This window comes from Protomyctophum parallelum (genome assembly GCF_964188405.1).
Source record: "Protomyctophum parallelum genome assembly, chromosome: 12".
Lineage (NCBI taxonomy): Eukaryota > Metazoa > Chordata > Actinopteri > Myctophiformes > Myctophidae > Protomyctophum > Protomyctophum parallelum.
The window spans coordinates 9,429,346-9,445,459 of record NC_139712.1 but is presented as its reverse complement, the minus strand read 5'-3'; the positions used below and the strand labels follow the sequence as shown (position 1 = coordinate 9,445,459).

The window sequence follows — 16,114 nt, the reverse complement described above, 5'->3', positions numbered from 1 at the left end:
ACACACACACACACACACACACACACCTACACACACACACACACACACACACACACACACACACACACACACACACACACACACACACACCTACTCTCTTCCACTCCCCCTTGTCATTCACTGACTGAGAGCTCACATTGGCACAAGGATGGGGAAAGGCTTGAGATTCAATCGGCTTGCTCAGTGAAGTCACTTTATTTATTGCCATTATGCTGGAGGAATGTTTTCACTTTAGTTTAGTTATTATCATTATTATTTTTTTAACGTATTGTACTTTTGAGCTTTGATGAGGGCACCACCGCTGACATACGTGATAGCCGAGTTGTTTTATGGGAGTAACGCTGACAGAGTTATGACTCGGGACAGAGAAACATGTCCCAAAGACGCCGTCTCGTCCTCATGCCTTCGGTTCTTCTCTCAAAGGTGGGTAATTAAAGACCTTAAGCTTTTTAAAGCTCCCACGTTTCTCTTCTGGACATAGTGGCCGCCTGCCATCTTTTTCCCCTAATTTCACAACAGATGCCAAGGCATCTGTTAGCTTTGTTTTCTTTTTTCTTTTCTTTTCTTTTCTCCTCCTCGGTCCGTTTACATTTGGCTTGGTTTTGCGCGGCATGACCCCGTATCCAGTATCACGCTCTAAGGAAAGAGAGAGAGAGAGAGAGTTGAGAAACTGTCAAAAGAGGAATGTTTGCTTTGGAGTCTTGCTCGGGTGTGTGTTCATCTTTATTTTGTTTCAGCGTTGTGTTCTCTGCTCTGTTTTTTTGTTTTTAGTAGGGCTGGGACTAATTGCGATTAATTTAGATTAATTAACTGCAGAAAAATTAATCGCGATTAACTACAGATAAATTAATCGCACCTTTTTTTCCACGCGGAACGTTTCTCACTGGGCGCTTTTCTATAGTACTGAAAACTGGAAATAATAAAAAGTCACCCCATTTTGTGTTGCCTAGAACTGGAGGTCTGACAAAAAAACAGTAACAATATGAAGTAAGTACAGCTTTGTGATGACACTGAGATGTACTTGTTACTGTTACTAATGTTTTTTCAGACCTCCAGTTCTAGGCAACACAGAATGGGGTGACTTTTTATTATTATTTCCACAACAGGTATATTAATGACAGTAAAATGTTGAAAATGAGTGGTATCCTGTAGTCACTATTCGTTGATTCACTGGGATACCAAAAAACATTAAGAAAAAAGGTTTCTCGCTGTTCTCGGGTTGAATATTGATATGCGATTAAAATGCGATTAATCTAGATGAATTAATCGCAAAGCCTCTGATTAATTAGATTTTTTTTTAATCGAGTCCCAGCTCTAGTTTTTAGTTTTATGATCGGCATCATCCGTCACCTCAACAACAGATCTATAGTCAGTTCAGTGACAGTGTGATGGCCTTTCCCTGATGAGATAACCTAATCATTTAACACACAGAGGAGGCTCTGATTAGATCCAACGTTAAATAGCTTGCTTGAGCAAACATGTTGTCCAGGGTTGCTACTGTTGTCCACTTTGAGCTACAATTATTATGTTGTTAGTTTTGACATTCGTTTAGTTTTCTTCTTCTTTTTTTTCAGTTTGGTGTTTTTGAAGTGTAGATATGTAGCTTTATGAGTGCATATATGGCTACTGTACGTGGTGGCAGTTGTTTTTTCTTTAGCTAGAAAAACTAAAACTAGTTTGTTTTTCAGGTGTTATGATGAGGAAAGCCTTGATTTATTAGAAGCTGAAAAAGGGCAGATGAAAGAATGCATGACGTTTTTTTTTTTTTTAATTACTTTAGTTTTCTTTTTTATTTGACCCTGCCACACCCCCTTTTAGTTAACTACGATAACCCTGCTTTGAGTTTGAATGTTTGTTAAACGTTACGGCTTCAACAGTTAGGATGTGTGGAGGATGGGGTTGAACCCATTTTGGGGCGGAAACCCCTTTCGGTGTTTTAAACGTTGTTATTATTTAGCTATTGAAAAATAGCAGATCTACAAGCTCATAGCGCGCCACCGAGTGGCGCGCTACGAGCTTGTAGGTCTGCTATATTTTTTTTAATCTTGAAAATGTGGCTCAAATCTTTGAATGTATATTCTTCTTCTTTGCTTCTGAGACGGTCCTGGAACAACATATTTTCAGATGGGGGTCGGTGGCCACTGGCCAATTACATACAGTATCATCTTTGGGGTCCTCGACATGAAATATTGAGCACCACTATTATATTTTTTTCGACGTCAGGCCTAAATGGGTTCACTAGCGGAGCCTTCTGGCTGTTGCATTATGTGTGCATATTATGTGCACTAGTGCATACATATAGCAGTCAGGGGTCATCGCTATATGCTGGCTTGTGGTGTACATGTTTGTCAAAATTTCATTTTTGCCGCACGGAAGGAGGGCTGCAGTACTTAGTTTAGACAGTTTTTGGTTTAGACTAGTCATTGGGTTAGACCAGTCATTAGTCCTGGTTTAGACTAGTCATTGGGTTAGACCAGTCATTAGTCCTGGTTTAGACTAGTCATTGGTTAGACCAGTCATTAGTCCTACAACTACAACCTATCTCAAACCCTCACCCTAAACCCTAACCTCCCACGGGGGCAGCACACCTAAACCTAACCTTAACCCATGTCTAACCAATGAATAGTCTAAACTAAAGACATACAAACTGACAATGCTCTCAGATCTGCTGCGACGTGTACTGTAGCGTGTACTGTAGCGTGTGCTGTACCGTTGTACTGTATATAGCTATTTTTGAATATGAATCTGGAAAAGTAACAGTTTTGGACATACAGTATATATATACGTATGAGGTTTCCGCCCGACAGAGAGAGACGACGTAATCTTAAAACCCATTTCGGGGCGGGAACCCGTTTTGGTGTCAGCATCATGTCATGCTTTAGCTATTGAAAAATAGCAGATCTACAAGCTCGTAGCGCGCCACCGCTAGAATCTGATCTCAGGTCAGAACGGGGTTTTAAGTCAACACCCCCCCCCGACGATGACGTCATCCTTAACCCCCTCCTTCCTGTCTCCTCACTCACAGGCCTATTCCCAGGACGCGTACCTCAAAGGGAACGACGCCTACAGCGGGAACGCCCGGAACATCCCCTCCCCCCCTCCCATATGTTACCCCCGGCTAGAGGTCAAGGCCGAGCCCGCCGCCGCCACCACGACGGACCCCCTCCAGGGGGGATCGGGGGGCGCGTGTTTTAGCGACGGCGGCGCAATAATAAGGACAGCTGCGGCGGCGGCGGTTGACCCGGTGGCGCAAAGGGGGTCCCGCGCCGCTCGGGCCGGGCCCAGCCACAGGACAGAGGAGAACCGGTACGTCCCCCCGTCCCCCTCGCCAGACGCCGGGCCCCTCGTCGTAACCTCAGCACTTCCCTCGGAAGGGTCCGGGTCGGGGTCTGGGCCACCGCAGCAGCAGCAGTACGCCCCTCCCCTCGCCACCACCACCACGGACCCCCCGGTCTTCCCCTCCTCGTCGCCCTCCGGCCCCTCCCCCTCCACCTACGCAGACACTTTACCGTCGGCGCCCGCCGCCGTGCGAGCCGGCGCCTTCACGCCTTCCCTGGCCTCCGGTGGCGGCGGCGGCGGCGGCGGTGGCGTCGTCTCCCCCGCCCCCTCGCCCTCCTCCTTCAACGCCGCCGGCCCCCGCTACTCGCCCTCCACCCCCAGCCCCTCCCCCACGCCCCTGCACCACCAGGTCATCGACTGGCGGAACTACGCCACCTACAGGGACTACGTGGACGCGCGGCGCCCGGCGCACGGCTACGGCGCCCGCACCGTCCAGGAGCGCCTGGACAGCCTCCGGGCCAACGCCGCCGGCGGCCAAGGCGGCTCCGCCTACTCCCTGCAAGCCACGCCCCCTCCGACTCCTCCTCCTCATCCGTCGTCGTCGTCGTTGTCCGGCTCGAAGGACCAGAGAAGGCCGGCGTTGAGCTCCCAGGTACAGTATAGGCCTGTCGTAATGGATACAGTAGGTACAGTAGGCCTGTTGTAATGGATGATTACGCAATAGTTGTCTCATCGCAATAATCCTTCTCACCATTCATTCTTTCATTTTCTTTCCATACTTTCCTACTTTTACTATTTTCATTTCATTTGCCTTTTTCTTTTACGTATAAAACAATGAATATGTCAGTAATTTCTTATTATTTCAGTTATTTCGTCATATACTGCATCTGCTCTGTGCAATTTTTTTTATTACCAGGCAAGCAGAAATGTATTATTTTTTTCATATGTTCCAATGCCAAAAAAAAAATCACAATCAAATCGTTAATCGCAAATTATTTGTGTGGAAATGAATCGTCAACTTAACCCATTCTGAACGGGAACCCCTTTTGGTGTTATAGCATCATGTTATGCTTTAGCCATTGAAAAATAGCAGACCTACAAGCTCATAGCGCGCCACCGAGTGGCGCGCTACGAGCTTGTAGGTCGGCTATTTTTGAAAAAGTCGAAGAACGACTGACATTTTTAGAGTCTGATCTCAGGTCAGAATGGGTTAATCAGACCAGTGTGTGTCCGCAGTGGAAACCTCGTATGAATCTGATCTCAGGTCAGAATGGGTCAAAACGTGTGCCCTCTACTCCCCCCTACAGGCCAGACGGAGGAGTGCGTCGCACGACCGATGCCGCGCGCCGACGGCGGCGGCGGCGGGCTGCCAGCCGGGGGCGCTGGCGTCACGCAGCGTCTCCCAGGACGCGCTGCTGCTGCTGCCCCCCTCCTCCTCTTCCTCCTCCGAACCCCGGGCACGCTCCTGCGACTACCTGGGGAGGTCGCCGCCGGTGACGGCGGTGACCTTCGGGGACGGAAGGTCAGGGTACGACCGGACACGAGGAGCAGAGGACAGGGGGGGAGGGGGAGGGGCGGCGGCGCTGCCTCACAGGACCGCCCCGTCCGGCGCCTCCTCCTCCCTTCCAGCGTTCACCGCCAAAGGTACGACAGATCCCTCTCGGACCGTCTCGGACGCTCTCGCCTCGGGGCGTCCGCCCTTTACACACTCCCTCTCGGACGCGTCATCGTCGCCCCCCCTCCCCCTCCTCCTCCCCCTCCTCGTCGGGGGAGGAGGAGACCAAAGAGCCGCCGCCGCCCCCTCCCCCCCCCTGACGGCGGCGGCGAACCACCTGGGCCACCACCACCCCTCCCCCCTGCAGCTGCTGCAGCTCCGCGCGCGGGCCGACAGCCTGCGGCTGGAGAGCTGGCAGCGGGAAAGGCGGCGGGCGGGGGCGGCGCTGGGGCTCTCCGGACGCTCCGCCTCCTGCTCGGAGGGGGGGGGAGGGGCGTCGTCCTCCTCCTCCAAGCTTCAGCGGCAGACGCGCGTCGGCGAGGAGGAGGGAGCGGACGCCGCGACGACGGACTCCTCAGCGGTGCTGAGGAGGGACAAGAGCGGCTCGTCGGGCGGAGCGTTGCTCCTCCCCCTCCCGCTGCCCATCCTCCGCCACCCGTCCTACATCCTGGCCGTCCACGACCGCCGTCACCACCAGAGCCCCCCCGAGGCGCGCTCGCTGTCCACGCCCGCGCTGCTGCTGGGGGGGGAGGAGGAGGAGGAGGAGGAGGGGACCCCCGTCAGACGTCTGGGAGGAGGAGACGCCGCCGCGCGCCGCCGCCACCACCACGCCTCGGACTCCTCCAACCACCTGGACGACTCCCTGGACTCCATCCCTTTCATAGGTAAGAGATTTAAACCCCGTTCTGACCTGAGATCAGATTCATACGAGGTTCCCACTGGACACACACACACTGGTCTGATTGACCCATTCTGACCTGAGATCAGATTCTAAAAAAAAGAATGTCAGTCGTTCTTAGATAAAAAAAAAAATAGCAGACCTACAAGCTTGTAGATGAGCTTGTAGATCTGCTATTTTTCAATAGCTAAAGCATAACGTGATGCCGACACCAAAATGGGTTCCCGTTCAGAATGGGTTAACCCATTCTTCAGAATGGGTTAACCCATTCTGACCTGAGATCAGATTCTGAAAATGTCTTCTACATCCTGACAGTTTTCCATTCTGACCTGAGATCAGATTCTAAAAAAAAGTCTTCTATGTCAGTCGCTCTTCGATTTTTCAAAAATAGCAGATATGAGCTTATAGATCTGCTATTTTTAAATGGCTAAAGCACGACATGATGCTGACACCAAAATGGGTTCCCGCCCCAAAATGGGTTAATACTGATGATAACTTTACGATGATGTCGCGTCTCACAATGTAAATGTGAACTACAGTAAGGGCAGCTTATTACGGAGACTGTAAGTAAGTAAGTAAGTAAGTAGGTCAGGCTTAATGTCAGGCTTAATGTCAGGCTTAATGTCGGTATCATCATGTCACAGCCGTGAGATTAGATGACAGACGAACCTCATTCATCCTAATGCTGCGTTCACACTGGAAGATGCAAACGATACACAGACATCACTCAGCGTATTTAAGCAGCTTTGCATCTTTGTAGCTGAAGTTGAAACTAGCTCAACTGTTTCTGTGGCTTCGTAGCCGTTTGTAGCTTTTGCAGCAGCTACACAAGTGTCTGATGTGAACGCAGCATTATGCTGCGTTCACACCGGCAGATGCAAAGATACGTATAGATACAGTCCACCATTAACCCATTCTGACCGGGCACCCATTTTGGTGTCAGCATCATGTTATGCTTTAGCTATTTAAAAATAGCAGATCTACAAGCTCATATCGCGCCACCGAGTGGCGCGATATGAGCTTGTAGGTCTGCTATTTTTGAAAAATCGAAGAGCGACTGACATTTTTAGAATCTGATCTCAGGTCAGAATGGGTTCATCAGACCAGTGTGTGTCCGGCGGAAACCTCGTATGAATCTGATCTCAGGTCAGAATGGGTTAATTTTCAATGGAAGCCAGCGACGAAGAAGCTGCACTTCAGGTCCGATATTTGGCACTGCCTGCCGCAACACACTATCCCGAACATCTAATCTAATTGTAATCCTAAAACCATAACACATGCCATTGGCTGGGTTTCCCAAACGCATGTGGTGTAAGACCTGTAGTGCTGCGCTTGCTCAGATGCTCCTCTAGGCCGCACACAGAAGCCTGTGAACATGGACATTTCGTGCAGTAAAGAGAGCCTATATACTGTCTGCTGTCCAGCAGTCCAAATATTGTTCAATTGAGGCCTACCATTCTAGTCACCTGGGATGTTTTAGTGTTAGTCTAGTTTTAGTCGACTAAATATCTCTCACTGGGCTGGGTTTTTCCTTTTCTTTTACATGAGTTGGGCGTGTTATAATGAAGTAGACCCTAGAAAAGCTTTCCAGCAGCCACAGCTCATATAGCATGCCTCGTTAGGCAATAGACTTTCAGTCCATACCTCCTGGGTTGAGTGGGTTTGAATCCAGCTCACGCCATCATTTCTGTGTCCACCGCAAACCACTTTATTTTCTGCGGATAAAGTGAAGTTTGCTTTGGTCCGACATGCGTTGCGACGTGCTTGCTGTTATGTTTAGGTTTGCTTTGGTCCGACATGCGTTGCAACGTGCTTGCTGTTATGTTTAGGTTTGGGGTTGGGTTAGTAATAGTAATGTTATGTTTATGTTTAGGTTTGGGGTTGGGTTAGTAATAGTAATGTTATGTTTAGGTTTGGGTTTGGGGTTGGGTTAGTAATAGTAATGTTATGTTTATGTTTAGGTTTGGGGTTGGGTTAGTAATAGTAGTGTTATGTTTATGTTTAGGTTTGGGGTTGGGTTAGTAATAGTAATGTTATGTTTATGTTTAGGTTTGGGGTTGGGTTAGTAATAGTAATGTTATGTTTATGTTTGGGGTTGGGTTAGTAATAGTAATGTTATGTTTAGGTTTGGGGTTGGGTTAGTAATAGTAGTGTTATGTTTATGTTTAGGTTTGGGGTTGGGTTAGTAATAGTAATGTTATGTTTATGTTTAGGTTTGGGGTTGGGTTAGTAATAGTAATGTTATGTTTATGTTTAGGTTTGGGGTTGGGTTAGTAATAGTAGTGTTATGTTTATGTTTAGGTTTGGGGTTGGGTTAGTAATAGTAATGTTATGTTTATGTTTAGGTTTGGCGTTGGGTTAGTAATAGTAATGTTATGTTTATGTTTAGGTTTGGGGTTGGGTTAGTAATAGTAATGTTATGTTTAGGTTTAGGTTTGGGGTTGGGTTAGTAATAGTAGTGTTATGTTTATGTTTAGGTTTGGGGTTGGGTTAGTAATAGTAGTGTTATGTTTATGTTTAGGTTTGGGGTTGGGTTAGTAATAGTAGTGTTATGTTTATGTTTAGGTTTGGGGTTGGGTTAGTAATAGTAGTGTTATGTTTATGTTTAGGTTTGGGGTTGGGTTAGTAATAGTAATGTTATGTTTATGTTTAGGTTTGGGGTTGGGTTAGTAATAGTAGTGTTATGTTTATGTTTAGGTTTGGGGTTGGGTTAGTAATAGTAATGTTATGTTTATGTTTAGGTTTGGGGTTGGGTTAGTAATAGTAGTAATGTTCGCCATACAGTACATGTTTTCAGCATACAACCAAGTGTAAAATAACTTGTTTATTTTACTTATACTGTATCTCTTGTCCACTATAGTCCCTTCCTAACATTTTAGTCTAGGTTTTTTTTTTTTGACAAAGTATATTTACTCATAGTGTTAGTCACCATGGGTTAGTTTTTATTTAGTTTGATGTAGTTTTCGTCAGTGAAAAAAGGTAGTCGACGAACATTTTCCGTCATAGTTTTAGTCGACGAGATCCACCCTGGTTTGGTTCAGCGTGCTTCAGGCTGGCCAGGAAACCGTCGTCTTGACGCGTTATGATCGGATTCGTGAAAAAAAAGAGCTGAAATTAGGATCCGTTATGGCAGTGGTTAACAAACCTTTTAGCCTGTGTGACACGGGACCGAAAACAGCAGATCTACAAGCACACGATGCGTCGCTTCGCACCGCAATGACATCTTGTAGATCGCCTATTTTCAATGTACTTCTCAAACGTTTATTTTCTAATTCATGGAATATATCAAATGTTATAAATATATATATATTTGTTTTTAAATTCATGACATTTTTCGCTTTTTGGGGGGGGAATGTATACATGTTTTGAGGGGTGCTAGCCTAGGTGGCGCTATGGCCAGCGGTCCAGACAATATTTATTTTGTTTCATTCATGGCTCTCAGTTCCCACCTGATGTCGTGTCGGAGTTCAGACTGATCCAGTCCGTACTGAATAACCGCTAGCTTGCATAGCGTCTTCAGACTAGGACTAAAGTCTAAGACGTACAGGTCATGAGGTCGTTTGTCATCTCCAAAGAGGATGACACGATCTCCCACCATGCAACAGCAGCCACTAGTCATCCTTGACGGGCCGTTCCCCTTGGTCTTAACCTCCTTCCAGGAGAAGGTCTCTGGATTGAATTTCAACAGAATACGTGGGTCACCAAGCCCACCACATATGTACAGCTCTACATTGTGGGTAAAGGCTGAATGATCGTAGCGTCTTGTAATCCGTCCAGGAGGTGCTTTCTTCCAGAGGTTGGTCTCTGTGTCAAACACTCTGATGTAGTGGTCACCCCCCCATGCTCTGCCCCCAAATACAAAGATCTTTGTCCCGATGATGGTGGCAGAGTGATACCACGAAGAGGATGGCGCAGTGTCTCTGGTGGTAATTAACGTCCAGACCATCGTGGTGGTGTCCAACTTGTACATGTCATTAGTCAATCCAGTCAGATGGGTGCATCCTCCATAGATAAACATGACCTTCTGCAAGACACAGGCTGAGTGGCCGCTCCTCCCATCGGGGAAAGTCCCAGAAACCCTGGGTTTGAACCATGCGTGGGCGTCGACATCAAATGCATAAAGCACGTTGCAATGCACACGAGGCCTACTCACACCCCTTCCCCCGAAGAGGTAGATGGCATATTCTACCAGAGCAGCAGTGTGGTCTGTGCGCACGCAGGGAACGTCAAGGGGAGGTTCTCCTCTTCTAGTTGCCACCGGAGGCAACTTCCTCCATCTCAGAGAGACTGTGTTGAAGACGTGCACATTGATGTAAGGTGATTCACTAGCGTGACCTCCAAACGAGTACACCTCGTTCCCCACGGTCACTGCAGCCTGACTGTCTCCACCACCTGGTGCTGATCTCAGATTGACTGTCCAGTGCATCGTCAGACAGACCTGCTGCAACTCAGCTGAATATCAACTGATCTGACAGACCTGCAACTCAATGAATGTCAACTGATCTGTAACGAAAAGAGTCTGAAGAGACGTTTCTGCTCTGTTTTCCTTAGAGCTCTTAAAGGATGTCTGTCTCTGTTGCTGCTTCGAGCTCTTAAAGGATGTCTGTCTCTGTTGCTGCTTCGAGCTCTTAAAGGATGTCTGTCTCTGTTGCTGCTTCGAGCTCTTAAAGGATGTCTGTCTCTGTTGCTGCTTCGAGCTCTTAAAGGATGTCTGTCTCTGTTGCTGCTTCGAGCTCTTAAAGGATGTCTGTCTCTGTTGCTGCTTCGAGCTCTTAAAGGATGTCTGTCTCTGTTGCTGCTTCGAGCTCTTAAAGGATGTCTGTCTCTGTTGCTGCTTCGAGCTCTTAAAGGATGTCTGTCTCTGTTGCTGCTTCGAGCTCTTAAAGGATGTCTGTCTCTGTTGCTGCTTCGAGCTCTTAAAGGATGTCTGTCTCTGTTGCTGCTTCGAGCTCTTAAAGGATGTCTGTCTCTGTTGCTGCTTCGAGCTCTTAAAGGATGTCTGTCTCTGTTGCTGCTTCGAGCTCTTAAAGGATGTCTGTCTCTGTTGCTGCTTCGAGCTCTTAAAGGATGTCTGTCTCCGTTGCTGCTTCGAGCTCTTAAAGGATGTCTGTCTCTGTTGCTGCTTCACTCTTAAAGGATGTCTGTCTCTGTTGCTGCTTCGAGCTCTTAAAGGATGTCTGTCTCCGTTGCTGCTTCGAGCTCTTAAAGGATGTCTGTCTCTGTTGCTGCCTCGAGCTCTTAAAGGATGTCTGTCTCTGTTGCTGCTTCGAGCTCTTAAAGGATGTCTGTCTCTGTTGCTGCTTCGAGCTCTTAAAGGATGTCTGTCTCTGTTGCTGCTTCGAGCTCTTAAAGGATGTCTGTCTCTGTTGCTGCTTCGAGCTCTTAAAGGATGTCTGTCTCTGTTGCTGCTTCGAGCTCTTAAAGGATGTCTGTCTCTGTTGCTGCTTCGAGCTCTTAAAGGATGTCTGTCTCTGTTGCTGCTTCGAGCTCTTAAAGGATGTCTGTCTCTGTTGCTGCTTCGAGCTCTTAAAGGATGTCTGTCTCTGTTGCTGCCTCGAGCTCTTAAAGGATGTCTGTCTCTGTTGCTGCTTCGAGCTCTTAAAGGATGTCTGTATCTGTTGCTGCTTCGAGCTCTTAAAGGATGTCTGTCTCTGTTGCTGCTTCGAGCTCTTAAAGGATGTCTGTCTCTTTTCCTGCTTCGAGCTCTTAAAGGATGTCTGTCTCTGTTCCTGCTTCAAATTCTTAATGTCTGTCCTTGACCTGCTTCGAACTCGCTGCTCCCAAGTTGTCCAGCTCTGTGACTCCGCTTGACATTCTTATACCGTGTCGCTGCCGCAACATAACGATGTCAGCGTGACGTCAGACTCAAACAAAACAGTCGGTTCCGTACATGGAGCTCTAAGGACTTTTGTGTCGAAGATTAAGTCCAAATATGGAGTCCGTGAGGTTGCTCAATCTGACGTCCTGAGTACTCTCGTAGCTTCAACTTTCTGAGGGGCGCTATCCACTCCTATGTTCAGGGTGTGTGTAAACACAAACATTGAATGGCATTAAAATGCCATAAAATGGTGTGACAAAAAATATGTTTAGTGTTATAGGGTTGAGTGTTATAGGGTTTAATGTTTAGTGTTATATAGGGTTGAGGGTTATAGGGTTTAATGTTTAGTGTTATAGGGCTGAGTGTTATAGGGTTTAGTGTTATAGGGTTGAGTTAAATATTGTAACGCGGGAACCATTGCCAACCTATGCCCTGCTACTATATTGCCCACAACCTATTGGGTGTGTCCTCACTGAGTGTAATGTGTTCTGATTGGTTCTCAGCTAAGGGAGTTACAGTACGTGTTGTGTTCTGTTCAGCCCGCGAGTATTGAGTTGTCTTCCGGATCCCATGAGTGTATGGTCGTAGAGTGAATATCCTCCGTCTGTGCCAGGGACCAAGGCCTGACAGCCACAAAGACTGTTTACTGTGTGTTCGCAACGTACATGCGTGAGCTACAGGTACAGTGTACTGCTGTAGTGTAGCCTGTGATATCGCAGCCTGTTGAGAGCTGTTATTATTGCCGCGCCGTCCTGTGAACTGTGTTACCTGTACTGTACCTGTACTGTACAGTGCCGTCCTGTGAACTGTGTTAACTGCCGTTCTACTAGCAAAGTTCCTGACTGCCTGGAAATCCTTGTTGTGGCATTATTGCACCCACTCGCCTCCAACACCGCATGAAGTGTAGTCAAAGTAAGTCCACAACAATATGTTTAGTGTTATAGGGTTGAGTTAAATATGTTTAGTGTTATAGGGTTGAGTTAAATATGTTTAGTGTTATAGGGTTGAGTTAAATATGTTTAGTGTTATAGGGTTGAGTTAAATATGTTTAGTGTTATAGGGTTGAGTTAAATATGTTTAGTGTTATAGGGTTGAGTTAAATATGTTTAGTGTTATAGGGTTTAATGTTTAGTGTTATAGGGTTGAGTTAAATATGTTTAGTGTTATAGGGTTGAGTTAAATATGTTTAGTGTTATAGGGTTGAGTTAAATATGTTTAGTGTTATAGGGTTGAGTTAAATATGTTTAGTGGTATAGGGTTGAGTTAAATATGTTTAGTGTTATAGGGCTGAGTGAGTGAGTGAGTCCAGCTTTGAGTAGTTTTAGTGTTTAGTGACTGCCTGCCTAAATATGTCCCAAACCGCCCCCTAAGGTCTTCCACTGCTGGCCTGCTCGCTTTGCCTAAAAAAATGGCAACTAAAAAATAACGGGGAAGCAGCTTTTTGCTTCTACGGGCCGTCGGCATGGAACAAGCTCCCACTGTACCTTCGTCAGGCAGCCTCTGTAGACATTTTTAAAGCTCAGCTCAAGACCCACTTCTACAACATTGCTTTTAATTGATATTTTATTTTCTGTTATTCATGTCCTCACTGTATTGCATTACTGCTTGTTTTTTAATGTCGTTGCCTTGCTTTTCTTTTTTTCTCCATTGTTCTGTAAAGCAGTTTTATTATTATTATTATTATTATTATTACCATACCAGGCCTGAGGCCCTACCATAGCAGGCCTGAGGCCTACCATAGCAGGCCTGAGGCCTACCATAGCAGGCCTGAGGCCTACCGTTGCGTGGCACATATATGCACGGAATGTTATATGTTCACAGGCTTCTGTGTGCGGCCTAGAGGAGCATCTGAGCATGTGCCGCAGCACTACAAGTCTTACACCTCATGCGTTTGGGAAACCCAGCCATTGTTCTTGTGTGAACCGGGAAAATGAACGTCACAGCGTATTATTATTTCTCAAATTCTACTATACCTGTTAGGGACATTAAAGTATAGTAATACAACCACACACACACCACTGCACCCCACCTTAAATGTCTCACATGTCGCTCCGCGTTGCACTGCGGGGGAAAACCCAGGCCCTTCCCGTGTTGACCCATAATGCATTGTGACATCACAAAGAAATAAAGAGCATTCCTGACAGTTATATCGGCACTCAATTAAATGTCATCGCTCGCCCACTCCAAAAAAAACCCCAGTCTATGCTATGTATTATAAGGGGCTCGGGCAGCTAAACGGGGGGGGGGGGGAAGTAGAACGTGTACTGTATCGTGTACTGTAAGTCACTGCAGGTTCCCACACATTGTATAGCCTGTGACCCAAAAGAGGGTCCCGGTACTCAAAGTAGTGAAAATAGCAGATCTACAAAGCCCACGTTGTGAGCTTGTAGATCGGCTATTTTCATCACTTCTTTAAAATAAAATAAATATTGTAATTTATGGAATTTGCGTGTGCGTGTGAGATTGACTGTTCTACGTTTGCCAGGATTTAAGGTTTCCACAATTAAAGGAGAATTCCTGATGCTATAGAAGGCTTACTTACCTTTCTTTGTAGTTGTTTTTACGTCCCCCCACCAAAGAGGTCCAGGTGTTGTTTTGTGCAAAAGCCCCTCAATGAATTGCATTGAATGGAAAGGGGCATTGGGGTGTTGTGCTAATTTGCTTATTTCCATCGCTCAAAAAATAAATGGTATATATGCTCTCTTCATAATGTAAATAGTATCTCAAGCGGCACACTTTACTGCTTATTTCGATGGAAATAAGTGAATTAGCACAAAAACCCAACCCCCGTTGAGGGCTTATGGTAGGGGAAATAGCCAATAATGCACTTTTGCACAAAATAACACCTGGACCTCTTTGGTGGGGGGACGTAACAACTACAAATAAAGGTAAGAAAGCATTCTAGCATGGAATTCTCCTTTAACCCATTCTGGGCGGGAACCCCTTTTGGTGTTTTAAACATTATGTTATAATTTAGCTATTGAAAAATCGCAGATCTACAAGCTCATAGCGTGCCACCGAGTGGCGCCCTACGAGCTTGTAGGTCTGCTATTTATTTTTTTTAATCGTGAAAATATTTATTTCAGAAAACCGGAGGCCTAAATGGGTTAAGAGTTAATTATTAGGCCTCTCAACGTAGACTATACTGTAATGTGTTGTAACTGTACGCGTGTGCCAGGTCGTCTGCAGGCAGGCAGGCATCCTTTAAGGACCAGCTTGAACCTGACCTTGTCCGTCACCTGTTATGTCGTCCGCGTTATAGGACTTCATCGTCAGCCAATGAGAGCGGAGCTCTCGTGTCTGTCCTAGTGACCTAGAAACTGCAGGAGAGAGAGAGAGACGGCGTATATCCTCTCGCTCTCACTTTACCACTTTATATTGTGTTACGCACAATGTGTACCACTCCTGTTCTAATTTAAGCCATTCTGACCTGAGATCAGATTCATACGAGGTTTCCACTGGACACACACACTGGTCTGATTATAACCCCATTCTGACCCGAGATCAGATTCTAAAAAAAATGTCAGTCGTTCTTCGATTTTTCAAAAAATAGCAGACCTACAAGCTCGTAGCGCGCCACTCGGTGGCGCGCTATGAGCTTGTAGATCTGCTGTTTTTCAATAGCTAAAGCATGACATGATGCTGACACCGAAATGGGTTCCCGTTCAGAATGTGTTAAGCTCTTTGACTCTCTTTTGACATTCTCACCGTAATGTATACCCGCGCTGTTGTCGGGGGAGAAACCTTTATCTTCCAAAGTTTCTAGTTTTCATGAATCAAAGCCCCTACTTCCTCATACAGAGGAGTGTCACACAAAAGTAGTGCAAAATGGCAGATCTGCAAGGCGACGCGAGGCGCTGTGTGTGCTTGTAGATCTCCTATTTTCACTATTTTAAAAAAGTACTTTATTTAAAGGTCTTGCGGCGCACCAAGATGGCGGGTGGGGGCGATTGTTCATAACAAACGGAGGAACCTTTTTTCGCCGGATTTTCACGGATCAAAAGCCCAAATTAGTCAGCGTATGCTCTAAAGGTATAATAAAACAATCTCGGCAGCGTAGGGTATTTGATTAAAATGCGGGTTACGCGTTGTATGGAGTCAAACTGTCAACTTGATTAAAAGGAATGTTTTTTTGGACATACAAGTTTTTTTGGACATACAAGTTTTCCACCCGACAGTGACAATTTGCACCTTAAAATACTATCCAAGTCTACATGAAGTGCTATCTAAGGGGCTAGTGCTACGGGCCATGGTGGAGTCTGAAGAGGTGGGTTTTCAGACTACGGCGGAAGATTGGGGTAAATGCCGATTACCGATCAGAATGAATATCGGCCGATATGGCCGATCAACGATCACTGGCCCGATTATCGGAGCATCTCTAGTATAATGGCCGATATATACCGGTATATATATTTTTTTATATATATTTTTTATCCCACGATTTTGTAACCCATTTTCCACCCCTGTGTCAATCATCTAATGTGACCCTGGGCTCTACACACCCTCCACCAACCTAGTCCCCCATATATGGGGGACAAGGGGAGAGCAACGGACTTGAACTCATGCTTCCTTCATGCCTGAGTGTCCAAGTTGCTCCTTTACACCTGACAGGGAGGGAGTTTCC

The 16,114-nt window shown here is 46.4% G+C and overlaps 1 protein-coding gene across 1 annotated transcript in view; it reads left to right on the top strand.

Moving 5' to 3' along the window:
- The window catches only part of LOC310867495 (rho GTPase-activating protein 21-like), a 68,682-nt gene that overhangs the window by 15,622 nt on the left and 36,946 nt on the right, over window positions 1-16,114 (top strand). The window contains exons 5-7 of the mRNA XM_083777610.1: window positions 3,026-3,931; window positions 4,587-5,008; window positions 5,171-5,658. Of these exons, the coding sequence (XP_083633736.1) occupies window positions 3,026-3,931; window positions 4,587-5,008; window positions 5,171-5,658 (1,816 nt within the window). The remainder of the gene's footprint in view (window positions 1-3,025; window positions 3,932-4,586; window positions 5,009-5,170; window positions 5,659-16,114) is intronic.